This window comes from Nanorana parkeri, unplaced genomic scaffold (assembly GCF_000935625.1).
Source record: "Nanorana parkeri isolate BGI_ZX_2015 unplaced genomic scaffold, ASM93562v1 scaffold152, whole genome shotgun sequence".
In the NCBI taxonomy this organism is placed as follows: domain Eukaryota; kingdom Metazoa; phylum Chordata; class Amphibia; order Anura; family Dicroglossidae; genus Nanorana; species Nanorana parkeri.
In genome coordinates this window covers 810,898-833,978 of record NW_017306420.1, presented here as the reverse complement: position 1 = coordinate 833,978, position 23,081 = coordinate 810,898, and the positions used below count along the sequence as shown (strand labels likewise).

Genomic DNA, 23,081 nt, shown 5'->3' with positions numbered 1-23,081 from the left:
GCACCACCGTGCCTCCTCCTGCCCCAAAACGCGGGGGGAAGTTTCACATCGATCGCGGTGCGTTCCAGCAGCTAGCGCTCTGGAACGCACACACTTTCAGTGTGAACAAGGCCTTAAAAAGCAGGCTATTGCTTTCAAATGAATCTAGTTCATAACACGTAAGACGAATCTGTGAAAATGAGGCAGGCATTCATAGATTGGTTGCAGGCATTCACCAAACAGAAAGTGGCATGGCACTCCCAAACACTTAGTAGCCAAAGGTAGGATATGAACTGCTAATTTGCACACGTTGGCATGGTGCGACATTTGAAAATAGAATACAACTGTGTTCATAAATGTCCACCAGTGTGCACTTTGTCTGGCTGTTAGTAGGAAGATGGAAATGTGCAGTAAAAGCCACATCTGTAATACAGTGGAGACAGGGAGCAGAACAAGGGATCAGGGAGCAGAAAATGGCACCCTGTATAAATACACTGGACATAAATAGTAATGGCTGTCTCTGCCCTCTCCCTAGGCTACATCATACATTACATAAATGAAAATAGAAGACCTGTATGTTACATCCATGTTGCAGAAGCAATGGCCAAGTATAGTAAATGAAATTCAGTAGTCTGCATACTTGGCTGTAAGGCTGGGCACAAACCTTACAACCATCGCAAGACTTTTGTCTTGCGATGGTTGTAAGGTAATTAAAAAAATGTACCATCTGCCTATCTTGGACAGGCAGATCGTACTTGCGATAATCGCAAGCCCGCCCCGCTGAGGGGCGGATTTCCGATGACCGCAATGCCGAACAGGCAGTGTGCTCTTGCACACACCGGCCCGTCCTGCTTTTATCTTACGAACCTGCTACACACCGTACGATTCTCGGCGGGTTTTCGAACATGTTCGTAAGATAAAAGTCGTGCGACGTTACAGTAGTAGAGGTCGCACGGCTTCCACACACCTTACGATAATCGTGCGATCGCGGGATTTCCCTCGATTATCGTACGATTATCACAAGGTGTGTGGGCACCTTTAGACTAAACTGAGCTGAATTTTTTTTTTTTTACAGAGAGTATTAGAGCCTTGAAAATTGTGATGGCGTTATGTTATGTTGCCATCCTCTTTAAAGTGAATCTTTGTTTCAGGCTACTAAACACTCAGCCTGATATATCATTTAGGGAAGCCTTATGCACTTTCAAAAATGTCCAGTTATGCAGATGGCAATTTTGGATCCTGCGGTCGAGCTCTGGCCCACGGACTCCCATACCAAACATCAATGTATCTCGCTGAGTCGTCCAGTTAGGTACAGAAAGTGGGATGGAAGATGGCCAAAGCAGAACTGCAAGGATTTGAAGTTGCTGTTTGCATAATTTAACTTTCAGTGTTTTAGGCTCTGGGTGCTTGATGTTTATGTCTAATAGCATTAGTTTAAACATATATTTACAGCATGCAGGCCTGCCATTGCTGGACTGTTTTTGACAATTTTAGCTGCCTAGCTGTGTCCGATTTAAAACTGTATTTAAACCCAAAAACAAAAATGTAATATACACTACATTACCAAAGATATTGGGACACCCCTCCAAATCATTGGATTCAGGTGTTCCGTGAAATTTCCTTGCTACTAAATATTCTGCGGTCAACTGTTAGCGGTATTATAACAAAGTGGAAGCAACTGGGAACAACAGCAACTCAGCCACGAAGTGGTAGGGCGCATAAAATGACAGAGCGGGGTCAGCGCATGCTGAAGCGCACAGTGTGCAGAAGTCGCCAACTGTCTGCAGAGTCAATAGCTACAGACCTCCAAACTTTGTGTGGCCTTCAGATTAGCACAACAACAGTGCGTAGAGAGCTTCATGGAATGGGTTTCCATGGCCGAGCAGCTGCATCCAAGTCTTACATCACCAAGTGCAATGCAAAGTGTCGGATGCAGTGGGGTAAAGCACGCCACCACTGGACTCTAGAGAACTGGAGACATGTTTTCTGGAGTGACAAATCACACTTCTCTGTCTGGCAATCCGATGGACGTGTCTGGGTTTGGTGGTTGCCAGAAGAGCGGTACTTGCCTAACTGCATTGGGCCAAGTGTAAAGTTTTGTGGAAGGGGGGATTATGGTGTGGAGTTGTTTTTCAGGGGTTGGGCTTGGCCCCTTAGTTCCAGTGAAGGGAATGCTTAAGGCATCAGCATGCCAAGACATTTTGGACAATTTCATGCTCCCAACTTTGTGGGAACAGTTTGGGGATGGCCCCTTCCTGTTCCAACATGACTGTGCACTAGTGCACAAAGCAAGGTTTATAAAGACATGGATGAGTGAGTTTGGGGTGGAGGAACTTGACTGGACGTCACAGAGTCCTGACCTCAACCCGAAAGAACACATTTGGGTTGAATTAGAGTGGAGACTGCGAGCCCGGCCTTCTCGCCCAACATCAGTACCTGACCTCACAAATGCACTTCTGGAAGAATGTTCAAACATTCCCATAGACACACTCCTAAACCTTGTGGACGCCTTCCCGGAAGAGTTGAAGTTGTTATGGCGGCAAAGGGTGGGCCAGCACAATATTGAACCCTACGGACTAAGACTGGGATGCCATTAAAGTTCATGTGCGTGTAAAGGCAGGTGTCCCAATACTTTTGGTAATATAGTGTATATGCAGCTTAGCATGTGGAGGCCGAATTAGTTTTCATTATTCCTTTATTATCACCTGGTGATCCTGCCACCAGTAACACACCTGTCAGTCACTCTGAAGGAGGAGCAGCGTTGTCACCCACGGACAGAAAGTGCACTAGGACTACAAAACACCTCCCCCACTGCTCTTCACCATATACCCACTGCCTGCTGTCAATCAGCAGAGGAGAGACCGAAAGGAGAAAGTTCTCCTTTAGGTCTTCCTCTGCTGATTAACAGCAGGCAGTGGGCGGTTGCAATAGCCAGCCTGCTATTGGTTATTTCTAATTGCAATAGCAGGCTGCCTATTGCACACATCCACTGCCTCTGAGCCTCTCCGACTCTGTCTTGACCCGCCCCAATGTAAATAGGAACATGTAACAAACATAAAATCGGTGTTATCCCTGTTTGGCTGCATAAGTTGTTTTGAGTCACAGACACGGAACAAACATGTCAAGTAAACGAGTCTCAGCATTCCTGATATCTTTACCTGTTTTGGGTCAGCAACTCAAACAATAAAGCCAAAGCATTAGCATGACTGCTTGGGAACTAGCATTCTCAAAAGGAGACTTCAGCAATGGCAGCCTGCTTTATTGGCTTATGGCAGAGTCCCTTTAAACAGTTGTGGACCTTAGCCCTCGTTCACACCGGAACGTTTTGTAGCGCGTTCTACGCTCGACGAACGCTCTACAAAACGCTCAAACATCTAAATCCCATTGTATTCAATGGGTCTGATTCACACCTTGGCGTATTTCAGCCCGTCCCTAACGCGCTACAAAACGGCCCACGCCTGAAAAGGTACATGTACTACTTTGGGCCGTTTGTGTTGCGCGTTTCCATTGGGATACAGCCAAGTAGCCCTCGGAAACGCGCGTTTGTCTCGCGATTCGTGGTAAAAAAAACGTGCGACAGACGCGCATATGCAATACGCCTAGGTGTAAACCAGTGCTTAGGTATGCTACACACACCCCAAAAAGACTTTATCTAATTATTATGAGCAAGTGTAATACGCACTGCTTCTCTTCCTTCCCTGCAGTTACGATGTAGCGTTGTTGTTATTGCTACTTTAACTGCTCTAGTTCAAAGGGGTGGCCATGGATCTGCATATGTATACTGATATGTATATCAGTTAAAGCAACCTTGCTCATTTAAAAAAAAGTGTTCCAATGTAACCCATTATTGACCCTTTCTTATCCTAATCAGTCCTTATTAACTTGTTCTCCCCATAGCTATTATGTTTGAGCTTTTTTTTAACTCCTTTTTTTTATTATTTTTTTTTACTGTTATTTATTACAAGCATTTATGTGGCACCAACAGTTTATGCAACACTTTTATATACTGTACAGTCACATCAGTACCTGCCTTCAAGGAGTTTACAATCTAATACCATCTGTCTCACATGCATACATACATGTACACACATACTAGGGCGAGTTTAGTCGGGAGCCAATTAACTTGTCAGCATGTCTTTGGAGTGTGGGAAGAAACCAAATTACCCAGAGGAACACCACACAAGCACAGGAAGAACATACAAACTCCATGCGAATAACTTCCTAGCCACGATTAATATTTAATCTCTTTTTTTATTCACTTATTTGTTTTTTTGTGAATTCTTTAAAAAAAACTTTATTTGTAAACCACTTTTCCATGCTTTGTAATACAAATTTATTTTAAATGTGCAATTTGTATCTATAGGAACGCTTGTTTTAAAATGAACCCTGGCCAAACTAGTATTTTTTCCCCCCATTTTGTTATCTATTTTGTCTATAGACTGCATAGAAAATTAAATAATATATTACTTTATCTCAAGCAAGTTATGGCCTTATCACGCTGATCTGAAATCATCTTACATTCATTAGCTAAACAAACATATATTTTTCTTTTATTTACAAATTATTGTTTTCCACTTTGGCACAAATGATGTAATGTGCCCAAGCAATGCATCCTGGGAAGGTTACATCAACAGTGCATTGCGGGGAAATCCCATTTGTAATCTCATGAGGTCTCAGGGAAAGTTTACTTAAAGATCATCTTTATGTAATGTCAAACATATTGCTGAATCAGTAGGCCCAAAGCTGAAATGTAAAAAATGTGTTGCTCCATAAGGACTATACAGGTGTGAGAGCTGAAATGGTTAAGCTAGCCATTCCATGTGCCTCTCGAGGGAAGAAAATTATTATTTTCAGAACAATTATGGAAGCAGCATTAGTAAGCAGTTTTCTGTAGTACTTCCATGACATGTTTTGTTACTTTCAAAGTTTAAAAAAAAGAGTAGGGTGGTTAGGAACATTACTACAGAGGTGTTTAATTTTGACCAATTACCCAGCATTGTGTGTGATTTGTTGTATTACTATAGCTTGTCTTCAGCTCAGCAGTTCCATCATAGAGTTTTGCCACATCTAAGTCGCTGTGCTCTTCTTCTTTTAGAAGTAATTGTAGTGAGCTTGTCACAGCTTGATTTATTTAACTTTTCCTTACTGAAGTACCTAAGTGACGCCCAAATCATTTCCTCAGTTATACCCCTTCTGTTGTACTAAATATGCCCATGTCATTGTTGCAGCAGAAACAAAGTGCAGGTGGCACTGGGAGATCCAGCAGGGATTGGTAGGCAGCATTAGAATAACTCTAGAATTTGCTAAATTGACTGCCAGAGTGTCTACATGCCCAGTGTCCAAGAACACATTTGCATCTAAAAATTTAAGCAGCATGTGCAGGGTCTGGGTTTTCGGTTGGTGCTACAGAAAGTCTAGAATTGGTTACTAACATTACATTTTTTGTAATGTTATCCTTATACAGGTAGGCCTGTAATCTACTGAATGGATAATAAAATGGTATGGTCCAAGGTTATGCTTTAATTTGAATTGAAAGGTTTTCAAAGCTTGGTTATTTTGCATGAATAGTGAAACAACATAATGTGGTTCCAGATGACTTTTTTTGGCAAGGTGTTCCTATGCTTCCTTTTCAAGTTTGGTGCATGGGGATTTGGCAAAGCTGTATTTCCCCTTTTCAAGCTGACACTTACCACCTTCCCCTTCCAGGCACCTGCACCCTTCACCAGTCCTCAGAACCAGGGGAGGAAAGATGCCATAGAGTTCTGGAATAAGGCCAGAGCTCGTTATTTCAAGGCACTGGATCGTGACATTTGTGATAAATAATTCTTTCATTTGAGCCGCGTCCTGTTCCAAAAAACAGCTTTACCAGATTGATAAATATTCTTGTTTAGATCTATATATGTCCTTGGCCAAATTACTTATTACCCAAAACAACAAATATCTGTCCATAAACACTTAGACATTGCTTTTTATCTTTTTTTTTTTAAACACTTATTCCACATATTTAAACTAGGCACTAGATAATGCATATATAGATGTTAGCGAACCAGGTATGGTAAGGATTGTTTGTGATCTGAGAATTTCCTCTTATTTAATATATATGTGCAATATTTATGAAATATTTCTTGTTTGAGTTTACACATTTTGTCTGACTTTTTAGCTTAAAGTACAACTTTCGAACCCTTCTTTATAATTTTCTCCATAAGCTGTTTTAATTGCAGCCTATGTGGACTAAACAGCAGTGATGCTGATATGCAAATTGCAACGTTCTGTCCAAAGTCTGCAAATAAGCTCCAGTTTCCATCTGTAACCACTCTCCCTAGCCACTGTCCTATGTAGAGGGCAGTGATGCATAACTGTCACAGGTAGGACAGAGTTCTGCCAAACAAATGTGAACCAGCACTTATGAGAGTGCATAACAGAAAATATCTGTAAAAAATAAGTCAAGGCAACTGGACTTGCTGTATTTTTCTTGAAGATGTTTCACTAGTCATCCAACCAGCTTTCTCAATTCAGAATTACTTGTACAAAAAATTATCTGGGAATAAATGTGGTGAATGTTGCTCCAATACACGTAATCTGTTAGTCACAACCAGGTGTGGATTGCATTGTTGGAGTCTAGGGGGTGTTATTAACCTGCCCAGAGAGAGGTGTTAAAACAGCATTGTATGTGACAGACAATAGGCAGCAGAACAGAACATAACCCAGATCAAGTGTGTGCTCTATTGAACCTTTGCCTGAGTAACCTGTCGCCCAGAATTTGTGAACCTTTGCCACACAACATCCCATAAAAAACAACACTACTGAACAAAAAAAGGGAAACCCTCTGCCTAGATTTCTGCATCATTATATAGTTTGTACAAGGAAACTTTATTATGGCATCATAAAAAATACAAAATTGTATCATCATCGAAAACTGCAGTGTAAACAGTGCAGAAGGCAGAACTCTCCACACAACATCCCATAAAAAGTTAGTTACAAACACATTAAAAGCATTTTCTCAATAACCACGTATGTCATCACCACTCGCCCCAAAAATTAGCGAGCAAGGACAGATTGAGAGCTTATTTTCAAACAGGGGGCAAGCAGCCTGGGAGTGCAGCCAAGCTGGTGGTGGCCACACTGCCAGTGCAAGCAGATGGGGGATCCAGCAGGACTGAAGGAACCAGGGCATCCTTTGCATCAGATCACTGAGTGTCACTCTCCCCTTTCCTGCGTCCTTTATCTACACAGCACTCCCTTAATGACAGCCCCAGATCCAGCGTGGGGGCATCTGGGAATGAGATGGCAGCATTGAGGTGGGACATACAGCAATTATTTAAGGACGTACCTAACAAGGATGATCTAGATATATCCCTCAAATTACCTCTCCAGCAACACATAACAGAGATTAGGGCGCATAACATACGAATTGGAGGGCTGCTGGGAGGCCACTGAAAAAAAGATTTAAGCCCCACACTCGCAGATATCTTCCAACAAATTCTGGGCGACACAGTGGATTATCCTGAGCCCACAGGGTCCTTGTCTCTAGAAGAGATGGTATTGCTAAATAACGGTATGTTATTTGTAAGCTACACACATCTGATAAAGAGGGCATCATGCAGTCCCTGCGTATGAAAATGTTCTTCAATTTTGATGATCAGCTATATTGCTTCCTTGACCTGTCTTACGAAACCCTAGTGATGAGGCAGCTGGAGATCTTGCAAAAAAAATCTGTTTTCGCTGGGGATTGCCCTTTAAATTATTTGCCAGCAGAGGGGGAGTGACTGCAGTTCTGAGAGATGAACATGAATTGGCCAGGTTCCTCGCTGCTTTGCATCTGCTGGAGGTAGATATTCTGAATTATAGACAGACAGGACATTCTGGTACCTATGTTGAAGGTGATCTAGTAAGTAGTTGGAAAAAGATCTAGGCGGGCACAATGTGGGAACAAGAGGAGAGGGGGCTTATTCGTCATACTCAACCTTCTGCTTGAGAGCCTTGGAAACTCTGGGCTGCTGGTTCGGGTAAGGATGCATGCCTTGTGAGAGTAATCTTACAAATTTTGGCTAATTTCTGGCGGAGTTTTGTTGGACAATTGTTACTTTTAAGTGTGAATATAATGCTGCCAAGACCCACATTGCACCTGAAGACCTGCAAAAAATCTTGTTGCATAGAATAACTTTTCTATTGCAATATAGCCAGAGAATGTGCAATTCTTATTAGTTTTGTTGTTACTATCTGGGATTTTGCAACTTTCTTAGATACCTGGAGAGACGTGGCAGATATTTCTGTCCTCTACAGCACTTGCCTTGCTTCAGGTAGTGCTGGTATTTGTGGACTTTTTCATATTCAATCCTGGGGAAGAAAAAATTCCTTAAAATGAATGTCCTACCCAGGATCACAATTCTAAGTAATTTTGTTACACTAGGAACGTGAAACACAGTGTATATTTTTTTTTTCCAGCCCTTCCCATCTCTAGCCCTGGCGCTCCACCACTGTCCTGAAATCATTAGTCTGTATTGTTTTAGAAAAACTTCTTTGGAAAATGGGAAGCTGAATGGGAGATTGGTTGTGGTAGATTTACTGCTAATCGTAAACCTGAACCCTTGGGAAAATTGAGAGATGAGTGGGTTTCTTCCGCAGTGGATGGAAGGACCCAACTGCAACATTTTTTTCGGGGGCCTCCTGTGATTCTTGCAGAACAGTGGTAATAGTTATCAGACATGTTTAGAGGGAAACTGTGTTTATAGAGGGACCAGAATATTAAGCCCCTATCTTTTTCCTATAAACTGCTGCTGGAATTAGAGTCCCAAACAGACCTGTATTTTCTTAGTGTGTGGAAGAGAAGCTTAGGTGTTATTGACTGAAGCCCAAAAAAAGCAAAATAACAAAGCTGGTGCATGTGTCTTGCATTAGTGTTAAAATGCAGGAAACCAACTATAAATTGTTAGGTGGTATAGAATGCCAGCTCATACAGCAGTCATGTATTTGTGCATTTCCGAGGGCTGCTGGAGGGGATGTGGACAGCAATGGGCAAACCCACCTATGGTGCGATTGCTCTATAATAATGCCTTTCTGATCCATGGTGTCTAATACTTACAAATCTGAGTTCCCCACACTCCACTGTCTATGTTATTCTATGAGACACCTACTTTTATTACGTTATATAGAAAGTCCCTAGTACCTCACCTTTTGAATGTTTAAGAAATATTTGAGTAAAGATTATGTAAAATAAGGTTTAAGTCATACCTATACCTAAAAATATGTGCAGAAATGAAGCTTGAAAACTTGAGAGAGGAGAGTGTTGCAGTCCCAGCAAGCTGACAATAAGCAGATAATAGGACCTTTGGAGGAAGACGCTCGGCGCGTATCAGAGCTGGCTGCCGCTTTATCAGAAGCACCATGTAGCGGTGCAGAAAATCCCTTTTCTGTTTGGTAGGTAGGGCAGTGGTTTCTTTGACTGTAATTGACCGCTTGGCTTCACCTTCTTTATGCTGTGAGAAGGAGATAGACAGAGTATTATTTTTCAGCCTTTATTCCATTTGTAAATAACTTTGCCATGCTTTGTAATAGAAGCACAATTTTAGTGTCATTATAAATGGGACAAAATTCCTGACAGGAAGTGAGGGAAAATCTGCAACAGGGACACTGACAGAAATACAAATCTAGCCTTCCCCTATTGTTCTTGCATTTTAAAAGCCGTATTATTTCTGTCTGTGCTGCTGTTTGAGCGTTCCACCTACTTCCTGCCTATTAAAACATTGTCAGCAGGACAAGAAGTGAGGCTAAATCTCTGCAAAGGAGCCCAGGATTGCAGTAAGAAATTAACATTGGTTCTAATCTTTCCCCACTCTATCCAAAACTGAAACATTTGAAATCCCGACAAATGCTAAGGAATAAAGTTTTCACTGTGCATACACAATTTATGTCTTAACAATTCTGCAGAAGCAAGGCCTGAGACATGTGCATAAGGCAGGAGATTCTTAGCAGATAATCAGAATAATACATTTCTATGAGTTTTGTGGATAATAGAATACAAGTGGATTGTAACCCCCATTGTGTCACTGCACCAAATCAGTCAAGCAAAACAAATGTCAAACGCACTCATCAACTCATAACCAGCTTTAAAGCAAGGTGCACATGGAAGGGCTTTATACAGTACAACAACAAAACGTTTCCCAGCACACTTACCAGCCAGCGTGCAAAGAAAAAAAACCTGTCTAACCGCTAAGGTTAAAAACAGTTGATGAGTGCGTTTGCCATTTGTTTTGCTTGACGGATTTGGTGCAGTGACACACTGGGGGTCACAGCTGCAGTTGTGATGTGCGGGGTCCCTTGTGTGTCCCTGGGCCTTTAAGGAGGTTGGGCTGCCTCCTGGCGAACCTGCACCCAATTTTATCTTTTGCTACATGTGCTCCAAGATGGAGACTCTCATAGGTTAGAGTAAGGACCGCACTACACAAAGGGGCCTTGACGAGGCAGTGCGGCTTTCACATGTTCTGCAGAAGACAAGTATCTAAAACCTCTGTTTTTAACTTTAGTGGTAAGACAGGTTTTTTTTTTTTTTTGCATGCTGGCTGGCAAGTGTGCAGGGAAACGTTTTGCTGTTGTACTGTATAAAGCACTTCCATGTGCTTTAAAGCTGGTTATGAGTTGATGAGTGTGTTTGACATTTGTTTTGCTTGACAGATCAGCAATGGCAGTCCCTTTATTTTGCTCATGTATCCTTGAAAACAATGGCTTAAAAATAGCAGTAATGATCTTTTTAGTAAATGTCAGAGGAAAGTATGTTTCAACAGGCTGGGAAGATTATGTATGCTCTTCTTTCATTTCATGAAAGAGATGATTGTTGATTCTTGTCTAAAGTGTAGCCATATGTCTAGAGAAGGATTGTAAGACTCCCCTTCCAGTAAAATTTGATTGTCCTGAAGTTATGGCAGAATATTTCAAAATACACCCCAGGGTGTGTTTGCTGTTTGTGGGAAAGCATTTGCTAATCAGCTAAAAAGGACATTGGAAGCAGTTTGTTTTGGAAATGTTTAAATCTTACACCTGAGGGACACTTTCTTATATGAGCTGCTATTTTATGTCCTTGGCACAATCTCTACACCCATAATGACAATTGTTGGTGACAGTATAGCATGTGGCCACAGGTTCAGCCTGTGACAGCATGCATTTTAAAGGGGGATTATCTGTTGTCTGCCATGCCTTTCTTCTATTTATTTATCACTGCTAAGTAAAGTAGGCATGCCTATGTTCAGTGAATTGTATTTTGACATATATGTGTTCTTTGCTAGTGAGTGGGGAACTATTGCTTGATTTGCTGATGTATAATGAATTATCAGCAGTCGGTACCTAAACCACAAGGGAGCAGGTGACGACTGCCTTTGTTCATGTCATATCACATCATTTTCATCCTAGTTAGGGCTTTTGTCGACAGGCTTTTGGATTTAAAAAAAACAGCTCACTGCTGCTCATTCATAACCTGTCTGTTTTGAGCTAGACAAAATTTTGGGGGTTTGCAGTGGTTTTTCTATAAAAGAGCAGAAACATGTATCCCTGCTTTTATATGAAGGTTTTAATAAATGGTGGTCATATATACAAATGGAAATGCTGTCTTGTTATGGAAAATTACATATAAAGTAAGTTATATATTTCTTGCTCCCAACCAAGCCCTGCTGCATTTGAATTTATCCCCTTTGCAGGACCCTTTGAAAGCACTATACTTAATTATATACTCACTAATGTATTGAATCCAAAAAAAGAATTTTTGGAATAGATCTGAGAACCATGTAATCAGCTCAAAAGAATATCTCTTGCTACTATCTTTGTACTGACCATCATTTCAGCTGTTTAACCAGTTGACATCCGCGGTGTTAAACCCCCTTCCCATCCAGGCCATTTTTCAGTATTCAGCGCTGCGGTACTTTGACATTTATTCCGTCATGCAGCGCTGTACTGAAATGAATTTTATACCCTTTTTTGGGGTAAAGTAGTAATGCCATTAATGGCATATTAAACACTATCACTGGTTAAAGCCATAAACCTAAAGAACATAACTATTTTATGGTCAAATGTTTAAAGAAACCTGACCACACCTATATATGATTTGGCAGTGTCCCTGTAGTAAGTTGTTCCCACTCAGCCAAAATAACATTTGTGGAGTCAGGTACTTATGTTGGTCACGAAGACTTGGCTCTCAATCAGTGTTCCAGAGGCATGGTTATATTGGAACCGAAAGGGCCTTCCCCAAACTGTTGCCACAAGATTAGAAGCGCACAGCTGTCTAAAATGCCTTTGTATGCTGTAACATTAACGGTAACATACACAGGAAACACCTGAACTCAATACTTTGGAGGGTTGTCCACATACTATTGACCATAGTTTAGATGTCAGGATCAGGTATCCAAAACTTGCCAAATAGCACATTCCTGTATGTAGAACTTGGTATTGTTGGTATACAATAACCAATTGCAAAGATATCCAGTGTGTTGCTATTATAAACTCCTACTGTATCTCAGAAGAATTTTTATATTTTATAAGTTGTTAGATTAATTATTTTGATGTAACAATTTAAAAAAAAAAATGTGTTGTGCAGCTCTTTGGTGGGGTCATTTGTGTGTGGAATCACCGACAATTTAGCACCATCGTTTATTTTTTATTGAAAAAATGTTTCATGCTATAAATTCACTATATGCCGCTCTGCCTTAGATTTTATTATTACCCTGTTCTTTTCCTGGTAAATACAGGACACATTAGTGATGTGGGAAGGAACTACAAGAATCTGAGACATTCTCCTAACAAATATCTTGCTCAGCCTCCCAAAACACAGTTCATTATGATGAGGACGGGCGACGAGTCATTATCCACCCCCAGCTTCCTGATTGGCCAGAGAGCCGACTCCATGCTTCCTCATCACCTGACGACGAGGAAGTATGAAGACGGCTCATCGGGAAGCCGGGCGGCGAGCCATTACACGCCGCTCCACTTCCTTAATGGGACTTGAGGTATCAGTTTTCGATATCAGAAACTACGGAAAAAAAATATCAGTATTCGATATTGAAAAAACGGTATTAATGCATCCCTAGTTGTCATCACTGTCACCGGCTCCCCACTATCACAGCGCACTGGCCACCATCCTGTTTGGGACATCACTGATCATCACTCACCGGCTCAGACAGGCAGCCATTTATGATGGCAGTGAACGCTGGCAGGGAATTTGGGCAGCACGGTTCTCTCTCTTGCCAATCGTGTCGCTTTTAAGCCTGGGGCCGCTGTTTAATCCTATGTTTCTTTGGCCTTGACTGGGGACCTCGGCGCCTGTTTACAGCTCTCTCCGCATATCTACTCCTTACTGGGCAACCACGCCACCCCACCGACGATACACTCCGGACACTGCACAGCCCACCTGACACCCCAAACAGCCTACCTGAGACCCTGGAAACAGGCCGCCACCCCAGAGCAACACAGAGTATGTAGCTTCATATTATTCTTCATTGCTGTATAATGTGTTGCTGAGATTTGTAGTCCTCTATAGCTGGAGGTATTCTGCATTGCTGTATAATGTATTGCTGGGATTTGTAGCCGCTCTACAGCTTGGAGTCAGTGGCAGAACTACCAGGGTCACAGCATTTGCAGCCGGGCCCTGGCGCTCCACCACTGTCCCAAAATAATTAGTCAGTAATGTTTTAGAAAAACTGTCACATGACACTAAAAAAGAAAAGTATCGGTAATTGGTATTGGCGTGTATTTGAGGAAAAATATCGGTACTCGGAAAAAATAGTATTGGTGCATTCCTAATGTTTCCATTTCCTTGTCCTCTTAGGCATTAGTGATGTAGTGTGACCAAGCGTTGCAACCTGGGAAGATTACATCAATAGAGCATTGCTGGGAATCTTATCTCATGAGATCTCAGGGAATGGCATTTTCCTCCCCTGAGATGGTCTGCATGGTCACATGTCCTAATCACATGTGCCAAATTTCCAGGAAGTAAAGTGAGATCTAGTAACCTGCCCTTAGTTAAAATGGCCACTGAAAAGAATAGGGAGGAAAAGAAAAATAAGATTTGCAAAGAATAAAAAGCCGGCAATTATCTAGTAGTATCTGTAGATTAGAAATGTTTAATAATGACAAAGGTGTGTTTGTTGTCATTTCAAAGATACGATTTAAGTTCTTTTAAGCTGAGATCCAGAGCTATTTTCACTTTTCTGCTATAGGTTCCTAAATTCATCAATAATTTAGTTATTACTTTAGATACAAAAGTGATGCATAAATTGGATATTTTAGTGGTATTGTCTTCATTTTTTTATTTAAATTTCTATACATTTTAAAGGCAAACCGTTTCCTTTTTCCAGTTTGAGGAGAGTGAATTAAAAAAAAACCAAGTGGTACTATAAATAGGAAATGCAGATTTTATTCTGCAACATGTTCTGTTCATTATGACACCAAAGTAATGTTTTGTACATGTACATGAATACTGTAAATCAATTTGTTTTGTAGGGTACGTGTGTATGACATGCGATGCAGCAAATCTCTCTGTTCTTTCTATGCTCACCACTTGGGGGTGTCAGCTGTCCGTATGGATGACTGGAAGGTGGTCTCTGGAGGAGAGGAGGGTTTGATCTGTACATGGGACCAGAGGATGGGCACCAAACTCTGGGAGATGCATGCAAGGTACTGTTTATTTTGCACTTTAGCTGCATGTCTTCCTTTTTGTTGAGCACTCATATATAGAAGTATGTACTGTATATGTGTCTGTGTGTGATAAAGCACTTACTAGGGATATTAGACGATTGGGGATGCATCGCGTACTTGTGAAAATGCCCAATACTAAGTGGCGATACCAGGGCTTTCAATCTTTAAACGGAAGCCAGCGCTGTAAACAGGTGCCGCAACTCACAGAAAGGCTGCCGAGGCCCTCAGCAAGGTCCCGGCAGCCTTCCTGTAAAATGGTTTTGGTGCATCCCTATAGAAGATATGTAAGAAATCTATTACCGGGTAAAAAGAGGAAGTTGCACACAGAGCTTGTTAAACTCGAGGCTAATGTCTAATTTCCTTACATGTAGTAAATCTATGAAATTCTATGAAGTTATCTACACGCAGCAATTTACACTAAACAGTTGTATGGGATCAGGATTTCAGTGATTGCAAGTGATCAAAGGGGGAAACAGAGGATACACAAGTTACATCTTTATATCATGCATAGTGTTTCATTTCAGTTCTTAAAGCTTCTCGGATTTGACAATTAAAAGCACTAACAAACACTGTTAGCAAGTGACATTGTCAGCATCAGTTTCATTCTATCAGTGTTAACGAGGAACTAAACTCTGGAAGCTGATCCCATAAAAAGGTTAAGGGTAAATCTTTTCCCACTACTGGCCTACCATGCCTTGTTCTGTGCTCTCTTAGTAGAGACAGGGTTTTGCTTCCTCATGTCAGAGCTTTCAGCATGGAGAGTGGAGGAGCACTCTAAAGCTCATGAGACTAGCAGTCACAGGCAGAAGTGCCTTAGATCTCGCACTGCATTTATACAACTTGAGGCTGTAGGTGCAGGAGTGCCTAAGGACATTCACATACCATGTAAAAGTCAGGGTAAAGGTAATTTTTGGGGTTACTGCTTCGGGATAATTACCATTTATAAATCTTCCCTACAAATAGGGATGAGCTATACGTTTGGTCTAAACACTGGTTCGTGCTGAGCTTGCTTAATGCTTGTCCGAATGCAGCGGAAGCCGAACATTTTCTACTGCTATTATATATGGCAGCTTCCTGCTGTCATTGGCTGCTAAGGAAGTTGCAGGTCACTGCACCCAACACATCCTTAGCAACAACTGACGTCACCCCACCTATTTGCTTACATGTAATTAAAAGAGATGAGATAGTGGTGACCTCATTGCCCAAAATATGGCCATGTCAGGGATGTCATCACTATCCTGCCCCTTCCCTTATGTTACAGATGACAACTCAGAAAGCTGCCACTCAATGAGTGGCCGTCACTGGACAGGTCAGTGGGGTTTTTCTCTCAACGCACGTTATTCATCATGATTCACGAGGATCTACATTGCTGGATGACATGATTGATGATGGATGTTCTATGTACAAAGAATTTTTGGAAAATTATTTATTTTGTATGCTTGTACTCTAAAATATCAATAAATAAAATCAACACACTGTTTATATGAACAGTTAAAAAAAAACCTAGCCAAAGAAAGTAAGGAGAGTAAGGAGTTAACCAAAAGGTCAGAAAACTTAGCAACAAAAAATACTTGCGCAGTCTCTGATATAAAATCTGTCACAGCGATCAATGCTGTAAGAGCTGCTGACAGCAGATCTACTACACAGATTGGGACCTCGGCTGTTAGACTGACGGCAAGTCTCAGCAGATACTCCCACTGACATATGCTAAGTCAGGAAGGACTCTAGGACATGTTAGGGTCCCTCAGGAAAGTGACACTGAAGGGCCTCGAACCTTCAGTAATGGGCCTCGAACCCTCGCCTCCTGGTAGGACTTAACACGTTAAAGATTCGATCATGCTGTCAGCTTCAGACAAGTACTTGGGAATAAAGAGTCACACCAAATTGTGTATTCACTCTATGTTCAAAGGTTTATTGTTAAAACAAAAGGTTATATGTGAAACTAAAAGGGGGATGGCGGAGCACAGGCCAATAAAATTCATGCAGGTATACAAAACTCATCATGACAGTAAGGAATATGAGACAACCTTGGGGGGGATTTGCAAAGTAAACAACCAAAAGACACAACCAAAAATAACAGATACAATTTGCAAAGACTAACATTTTAGAAACATCTCAAACTGGTTTCTGTAGAATATACTGAAAAACACAATTTCATTGCTCAGACATTAACCCAGAAACAGGCAAATGAAATGAATGACTCTTTCAGGACATACTGTTCGAGGTACAGTCAGGGTCCAGAACTGGGTAAAATCTACAATAGTTTTATATACCCTCAATAGTCATACTGTGTACCTGATTGTAAGTTACTGTATACTGAATTACCTTTCTATATCAGGCTGACATGTTACTGTAGTAAAATAAGGTTTCCCTTTTGTGCATGTGCTCATATGTCTTAAGGGATTTCAGGCCAGTTATGCTTGCATATAATACAATTGTGCATGCACTGCCCGTACTTCTAACTTCTATAAAATGTGCATGTATAATACATTTTGAACTGTGTGCATTGTTAAGGAGATCTAGACCAATTGGGTGCTGTGAACAAAGGCCACTGTTCATGGTAAAGCACTAGATGGCAGTGATGTGTCTAGTTCTGCAAGTACATGGTAGACTTTGTTTAAATAGCTTGCCACTCTGAGAATGTACTGTGTCATCTCTGATGCATTGTGTAAAAATGGATTAGTATCCTCATGGCTGCTTACAGTATGTCAAAGTGCTTTTCTGAAATACAATTTCCATCTTAGGATACACCGCAGTTGCATTTTATGTTATATACACTGAGTGGCCAGATTATTATGACCACCTGACGTTTGTAGGCAAATTAGCTATAATTTTGCGCTGAAGTTGCTAGAGGGCCAGAACATTATAAATAGGGAAGCAGGTTGTTTACCACGACAGTAGAAGTGATTTTTTTTCTGAAGATACGGGTAAACAACGCGATTTATCAGCCTTTGAACGTGGGATGATTGTTGGCGTACAGGGACAGTCGGCTCTACAAGTTTAAACAGAGTCCCGGCGGCAAAAGTCACCGGGAGTCTGTTTAAACAGCCCCGATGCTGGCGACGTACACTGTACGTCGTCAGTCACGAAGGGGTTAAAGACTGGACTGTCAGCCGAAAATCTGGGTCTGAACGTGGGAATTGTGGCCGTCAGCAACTAGTCAATGTTAGGGCAGAACAGTGAGTGGCTTGACTGGTACAAGACAACAGAAGGGCAACAGTGCAGTGTCAGATTCCTCGCATCACCTTTCAACATCTGGTGGAGTCACGAGGCGGCCCAACGAAGTCATCTCGTGGAGTTATCTCGTGGCCCAACGAAGTACTGATGGGGTGGTCATAATAATCTGGCCACTCAGTGTATATAGCTGCTATTAGTTATTGAAATCAAACATGTCCTGTGCACAGCTCTGGAGCTAAAGTGTCCTAAAGCAGAATTCTTTACATACGGTGCAATAAAATAGTAATTGATGTAGTTATGTATTTTTATTAACTAGAAGGCGGAGGGCTAGCTGTTCTGCATTTACATTGACAAGGGACATCCTGACACGAGACAGATGACCTCACCAGCATTTTGCTGCTCCCCCCCGTCCATTCACTTTCTGGGGACTGGAAGGTGACCTAACTTTGTAGTGTACCTGCAGTAGAGAACAGTCAGGTCACCAAGACAGATCTGCCAGATGTTAGAAAGGTTTGCTGTAATCGTTTAGTACTAGATCTCATGTCAGTGCATCAGATCAATCACATTCAGTAAACAAACCCCCAAACAAAAGTGTCTTCATTTTAGAAAACTACATTTTTAAAATGCAATACATTATCTTCTAAAATGATTTGGAAGATTTGCAAACACAGGAAGTAAGTAAGCTGACCTCCTCTATGGGTGGTGGAGGAAGAAGCAGAGAGGTGCTGGTGTCTCTAGTGCACTATTGGAGCCGGGGAGGCAGCAGAAGTAGCAGTAATGCTTGTTGCAGTTCCACCACTACAATCCATCTGTAGAACACTAATTTAGCTGGTAAGGGACATTATTTAGTGGCAAGGAATGCTACAGTTTAAAAAATACAATTGTTCTTTACAATTCTAAATTGTGTCTGCAGTCTATATTTCTACCACTAGATGGTGCCATGTGATTGCATACAATTATAGAGATGTACAGTCAGTATTCATCTCCCTTTGTTTTGGCAAAAAGTATTGGAAATTCAGATTTCCATTTAGAGACATGTAGTAGAATCTAAAGTTATCAATCTAAAATGTTTAATGTACATGGCTGCAACTTTTCCTGGACAGTAATTTATAATGTACATGTGTTGATCCCTCTGCAGGCATCCTGTCCGTTACATTTGGTTCAGTTCCCAAACCCTGATCACTGCAAACATTCCTGATGAAAAGAACCCCCGAGGGGCAAGCATTATGGATGATGATCTTACTGCTCATAGAAGGTAAGGCTGCAACCTAACTCTTTTTTTTATTTATTTTTTATTTAGTAGTGAAAATGTACTAATGTTGTGCTAACATCATGTAACATAAAATTTGCAGTTGCAATCATCTTAATATACAGGGTCTCTTCTTTCAGAAAACATATATAATGTTTTGGGGGGGTTTAACAGGCCAAAAAGAAACATGCATTTAACCTGTGTGATAAATGAAGGCTAAAAAGGTACATGTGACACAGAATGATTGTTGCTTGATAAATCTGGTCATGGTCCGTATGCATTTGGGGGAGATCTCCTAAAAATAGTCAGTTGGATTTTTATTTTATTTTTGCCGATCACTAATGTTTTCACAAAGACATGAATGTCTCCTCTCTTTCCACTGTTGCATTAACATTAACATATGAGTTATGACCGGACTATAGCCTTGCAATTTATGTTATGTAATGTAAAAAACACCAAAAAAGTTTCCCTACGTTATTTTATAACACATTTATTCTTACCCATATTTTTAGTAAAACATAAAAGTCGGGGTCACGTCGGATGAATAGACACCAGACATGCCAAGCCTTAAAATTGCGTGTGCCCGCAAAAAACGCCCATAGGCGACGATTAAAACGCTTTTACTGTTCATCAGTTTAGTGTTATCAGTGATTAAAGGAGAACTATAGTAGAAATATGCGTGTATGACGCACGTTTACGTGGGCTATCCGGCTGTATCCTAATGGATACGCGCGGAAATACACCTCAAAGAAGCTCCTGTACTTCTTTGGGCATAGGGCGTTTTTCAGCACGTTCCGACATGCTGAAATACGCCCAAGTGAGAACCATGCCCATAGGAAATAATGGGATTTCACTTGCAGGGCGTTTTACAGCGCGTCGATCAGCGCTGTAAAACGCCCAGGTGTGAACCCGGCCTTAATGGCTCTAAAATTATTGCTCACTCCAATTGTGGCGATATGAAACATGTGCGGCACGTAGGCGCACATGACGCATATATGTGTGTGTATGTTTGGGGCGCGGACTTAAAAAGAATTAAAAAAAAAAATAAATGTTATGCTGCTTTATATTTTTTTTATCAATCTTTCATTTTTGTATTACTTTTTTTTTTTACATACAACTTTATTGCTATTACATGGGGGGGCTAAGAAGCCCCCTATGGGATAGCCAATTTACATGACAGGTCCTCTTTATGGAGACATCAGGTGTCTCCAAGACCCTAAAGTCACCTAGGGACCCCCAGAGAAGCTGATGAGGCAGAGATCGGCTTCATCAGCTTCTGTAGCTGGAGAGTGACACTGAATGCAGGAAGTGATGTAATATACATCACTTCCTGCATTCGGGGACTGAGGAGATCAAAGGGAGTTCGTGTACTGAACTCCCTTTGATCTCCTGTCACAGAGCCGTGCCGGTCCCGGCCGAATTGGGCACAGCGGATCTCGGGACCGGCAACGGCAGTGGCAGCTTCTGATACAAGCGATCGAGCGTCTCTCGAGACGCTCGATCACTTGACTGTAAAGCTCCCGGACAGCCGTGTAATTACAAGGGCCGGCCGGGAAGCTGCTCGTCGGGCTCCACCGTCCTCTCGTCGCAGACGAGTGGATTTTTCGAGCCCTGTATATATGTGTCTGTATATATATAAGTGAATATTTCAGGGCATTAATAGTGTCTAAAAAAATCTGTGTCCAAGTAGAGCCTCGGGATCCTAGGCCGATGTTGTACATGGGGCCTCAACCAATGACCAAGTTGGCACTGATCCCTATCCCATTGTTCAACAGTATTGGCCACTGGGGTGCTGACTTGGGATGAGCTTAGGTTTAGACTGAATCTGGTAGGAGCCCCTGCTGAACACGGAGGGAAGCCCCTTCATGGCTAACTCCTAGTTCTGACATTGGGTTGTTGAATGACGGGACTGAGCCCCAGCATCAAGAGATTGTGTAGGTGGGAGCTTTGTGCAGATCTAGGTACAGGTTCACACCCTGTGGGCAGCCTGGGCCTAGGATCATGGAGCACCACAAGAATACAGAACCTAATCTAAATATTAAAGCACCTCAGCAGTGCAGATTTTAAGTTGGTATGCAAAGGAAGGAAGATTTTAATTGGACATTTTAGAAGTCAACAATTGCTGAATACATCCAGTAGGCCAGTGTCCTTTGCAAATTTTGTCTCGAGCCCTGATCATGTACTGTAGTCTGTTCATTTAGGAGGGTATTAGAACTCTGTATCTGCCAAGACCAGGGGGATCTACAGAAGAGAATAACAGCAGAAATGCATCCTAACCGAGATAAATAATGTAGATATTTGAATATTTTACATTTGCTATGGTTTGGAGATGGGCATAGAAACAAACATCTATAAAGTATAGGGTGCATTCCAGTTATTACATACCGTATTTGTTACATTTAGTGTGCATGGGCAACTTTGCCATTAACTTTGGAAGGTTTCACTGGAACAGTTATTGGATTCCTCTTTGACTCATTGATGCCTGTATATGACAACTATTTCAAGTAGGAGCCTTGCTGTGGCACAGTCTGTTGTTATTATTCTAATACTGATTAGCAAACTCTAAGGCCCCTTTCACACGACTGCTCCGATCGGGTTCGCCTGTCAGTTTTTTAGGTGGACCCGATCGGATGCCCAATGGAAGTCTATGGGCAGCCGTCTGTAAACGGACGGGCAGCCGTTTACAACCGGTTACCCCCGCCTCCGGTCAGGCCCAGAAAACCAAACCGTAACAGTTTTCCGTTTCACCGGACCGGATTATGTTGGATCGGGGGTAATCTGATGTAAACGGACACACGTCCATTTGCATCCAATTCCCCATAGACCAACATGGGGTCCGCTACTTGCAGTTTTTTCCCCAACCGCAAGAAGGAGGAAAGAACTATATGGACACAGATGTCACAGCCGTGACATCCAATTCGTTCTTCTGTGATCATGGCACAGATCCTCTCCTGATCAGCCCATGTGAAAGGGGCCTAAGTAGTTCCTTCTGATGACACTACTGTGTTTGCGTTGCTTCAGAATCTGTTAGCGTTTGACTTGCTTAGCTATAGGTAATGCAAAACAAAGGCATTTGGCTTTACACCTCTGACAAAGTGTATACATATATTTCCTTTTGCTTTTTCTTACAGACACCGAGGTACCATTAATGTTCATGACTTCTCTGTGGATCAAAGGTCTTTTGAGAGTATCCTCCCTATTTGTCGTTCTTCCTACAATGAGGTGACGGGATACAATTACAACATTGGCTTGGCTGTCCCCTATGACCATGTGTGAAAGAAGGAACATACTTGCTGCTTGACATTACAGCACCTTCACAGCTTGAAAGATCTTACCCCTCTAAAAATAAAGCGTGTCAGTACTAAAGAGAATACTGTATGGTTCTCCAGAATCCAGCCAGTCATGATATTCTTGTATGAAGGGTGTGCTTTATCTTTGATCACGGATACAATGACATGCCAGGCATGTCAACACAATACTGTTCTGCTCTTGTTGCTAGACACAAGAGTTCTGTGTAGCAGCAGTGTTTTACAGATGGCAGTGTTTGTGGTATAATGGATCGTCCTTGGGAATGATTTACTGTGAACTATTTGACATTTGTAAAATGCCTGCCTACCTTTTTCTAAAGATGATTCATTGTTAAAATATGTTGTATGGGACATAAAAATGATTATAGGTAAAATGACTTTATAAAGGTCAGACATGCCCGCTGCCAAATGTCATAAGACCATCTGGTAATTAGCATACAGTGCCACTTAGTGACTTATTTTGTGTTTATTTTTCATATAGTTACTCTACAAAAAGAAATCCCTCATTATGTTGAGTTCAGTAGAAAAGGCATACGGGGTACGATGGCCTACTCGCACAATGCTGTAGTGTTGGCATGTGGAAGTCTCTTGCAGCAAATGTGCTAAGATGACGCACACAAACAAATGCATGCCGAATTTTCTGGTCCATTGACCTGCACTTTCCCATTCAAGTCAATGTAGCAAGCTTCCCA

General features: G+C 41.7%; 1 protein-coding gene across 1 annotated transcript in view; it reads left to right on the top strand.

Moving 5' to 3' along the window:
* Nucleotides 1-22,859, top strand: part of FBXW8 (F-box and WD repeat domain containing 8) — a 107,524-nt gene extending 84,665 nt beyond the window's left edge. The window contains exons 9-11 of the mRNA XM_018554280.1: nt 14,461-14,634; nt 18,971-19,087; nt 22,213-22,859. Coding sequence (XP_018409782.1) covers nt 14,461-14,634; nt 18,971-19,087; nt 22,213-22,357 — 436 coding nt within the window. The 3' untranslated portion in view covers nt 22,358-22,859. The remainder of the gene's footprint in view (nt 1-14,460; nt 14,635-18,970; nt 19,088-22,212) is intronic.
* The last annotated feature ends 222 nt before the right edge of the window (nt 22,860-23,081 follow it).